Raw genomic sequence first — 2,450 nt, 5'->3', positions numbered from 1 at the left:
CCTGGGTGGCCTGATCAACTACATCGTTGTCCTCAGACAGTGGCCCAGGCAGGCCAGAATGGGCATGAATATGGACAGTAAAAAAAGAAAAAATTGTGAGCAAGAATAAACTTTTGAAGTTTAGCAAACAACGGAGAAGCATTAGTGGAGGGGTGGATATATGGAACAGTTTCTAAAAGGGGGACAGAGGCAGCCACATAGGTGCTGTCTGTATATAAATTAAAAGGAGTTTCAGGCAAGAGTTCAAACACCCTAATAATGGCTGCTAGCTCCACAAGCTTCTCTGAGGAGAAGCCTGTCATAAAACGTGAGACCACTCCACCAGTGCTGAAAGCAGCCATACCTGAGGAGGATCTGTCAGTAAAGACTATTGCACCTCCAGCAATCGGGGCTGACTTTGTACTCTTTGGGAAACCACAGGTGTCCTGTGTAGGAATTGAACCAATTTGTCAGCAGGATAATGGTTATCAATCACACCTTGGAAGGAGGTGCAGTTGACTGCCCAATGGTCATTGTTTTGAATGATCCATTGAACCTGAGAAGCAACGTAAGGAAGAACAATAATACCAGGATCTTTGCCAAAAAGCCTAGGGACAGCTTCCCTGCCAAGGTGCAGAATATGTGCAACTAGCTGAGGATATGTGGGCAGCACTCTAGAAGGAGAAGCCAGAAAACAGACCCAAAACAGAAGTTTAAGTTGCCACAAAAGGCCAGTGGGAGAAAAGGGTGTAGGGAAAACAAGGTACTGGAGAGGTAGTTCTGGAGAGAAATATCCAATGCTTTGTTCATTGATGGCCTGTTCTACCTTGGCCAGTGATATTTGTGCTTCATGAGTCAGCGTGCGTGGGGAGGACGGATCTGAGTCTCTATGCAAAATATCAAACAAAGGTTTTTAACTCCCCTGTTGTAAGCTTTACATAGGGGTGGAGCCAGTTAATATCTCCTAACAAGCATTGAAAATCATTAAGAGTCTGTAAAGAATCTCACCTTAAATGAACTTTTTGTGAGAGGACCCTGTTAGGAAACAATTCAAAGCCCCAAAACAAATGAGGAGAATGAATCTGCATTTTCTTAGGAAAGACTCGGAGTCCCTGGCTCTGAAGGGCATTAATAAGTTTTTGATTAGCATGATATAACTGACTCTCATCGGGTTCTGCTTTCACGGTCTGTAGGTCTGTATTCNTACTGAAAATCAAGATCAAGCAAGCTTTTGCCCTTCTGCTCCACGGGAGGTTTCTGTCCTCCCTGAGCTTGCCTTAGGACACCTGCTTTACCGTTTGACAGGTGTACNGCCCCAGTCAAACTCCCCACCTGGCACTGTCCCCACAGCGGGTTGTGACCACCCTCAAGTGCAGGATGGACGCTTGGCGCCAGAAGTGAGAACCCCTCGGGGCTTGCCCCCCTGCACCACTGGGTCAGTGAAAAAACGATGAGAGTAGTGGTATTTAACCATTGGCCCGTGAGGGGTGTGGACCCCGACCCTGATGCGAGGATGCGGGCCCGGCGCGTGGGGGGGGCTCCCACTTATTCTATACCTCTCATGTCTCTTTACTGTGACAGTCTAGAGTCAAGCTCAACAGGGTCTTCTTTCCCCGCTGATTCCGCCAAGCCCGTTCCCTTGGCTGTGGTTTCGCTGGATAGTAGATAGGGACAGTAGGAATCTTGTTCAACCATTCATGCGCGTCACTAATTAGATGACGAGGCATTTGGCTACCTTAAGAGAGTCATATTTATTTCCTGCCGTTTACCCGCACTTCATTGAATTTCTTTACTTTGACATTCAGAGCACTGGGCAGAAATCACATCGCGTCAACACCCGCCGCGGGCCTTCGCGATGCTTTGTTTTAATTAAACATTCAGATTCCTCTGGTCCACACCAGTTCTAACACCAGTTCTAAGTTGGCTGCTAGGCGCGGGGGTGGGGGTGGGGTGGGGTGGGGTGGGGGGAGGTCCTCCAAGGTAGAGGTAGGAGGATTAGCGGCTCCTGTAGAGCGGGTGATGACAGGGAAAGCCAGGGTTTTTCACCCTACCCGGAGTTGCTGCGTGCTGCGGCTGAGGTATCACTTTTAAAGCTGCTTCTCCCTAAAGGAGGCTTGTAAGGCGGCAAGTTCCATGGAGAGTTGTGCAAACTGTTTTGGAGGCCCCCAATAAATCCCCCTGCCCTGCTCCCCAACCCACCCACTCCCACCCTCCTGGCCCTGGCATTCCCCTCTACTGGGGCATATGATCTTCGAAATACCAAGGGCCTCTACGCCCACTGATGGCCGACTAGGCCATCCTCTGCTACATATGTAACTAGAGACACAGCTCCGGTGGGTACTGGTTAGTGCATTTTGTTGTTCCTCCTGTAGGGTTGCAGACCCCTTTAGCTCCTTGGGTACTTTCTCTAGCTCCTTCTTTGGGGGCCCTGTGTTCCATCCAATAGATGACTGTGAGCATCCACTTCTGTA

At 49.2% G+C, this 2,450-nt stretch overlaps 1 protein-coding gene across 1 annotated transcript in view; it reads left to right on the top strand.

Annotated features, from left to right (window-relative positions):
- Window positions 1–258: 258 nt before the first annotated feature.
- The window catches only part of C1s (complement C1s), a 110,453-nt gene continuing 108,261 nt past the window's right edge, over window positions 259–2,450 (top strand). Inside the window, exons 1-3 of the mRNA XM_021191259.1 lie at window positions 259–429; window positions 1,285–1,376; window positions 1,561–1,640. Of these exons, the coding sequence (XP_021046918.1) occupies window positions 259–429; window positions 1,285–1,376; window positions 1,561–1,640 (343 nt within the window). The remainder of the gene's footprint in view (window positions 430–1,284; window positions 1,377–1,560; window positions 1,641–2,450) is intronic.

Source organism: Mus pahari, chromosome 2 (genome assembly GCF_900095145.1).
Source record: "Mus pahari chromosome 2, PAHARI_EIJ_v1.1, whole genome shotgun sequence".
Lineage (NCBI taxonomy): Eukaryota > Metazoa > Chordata > Mammalia > Rodentia > Muridae > Mus > Mus pahari.
This window is presented reverse-complemented; position numbering and strand designations above follow the sequence as displayed.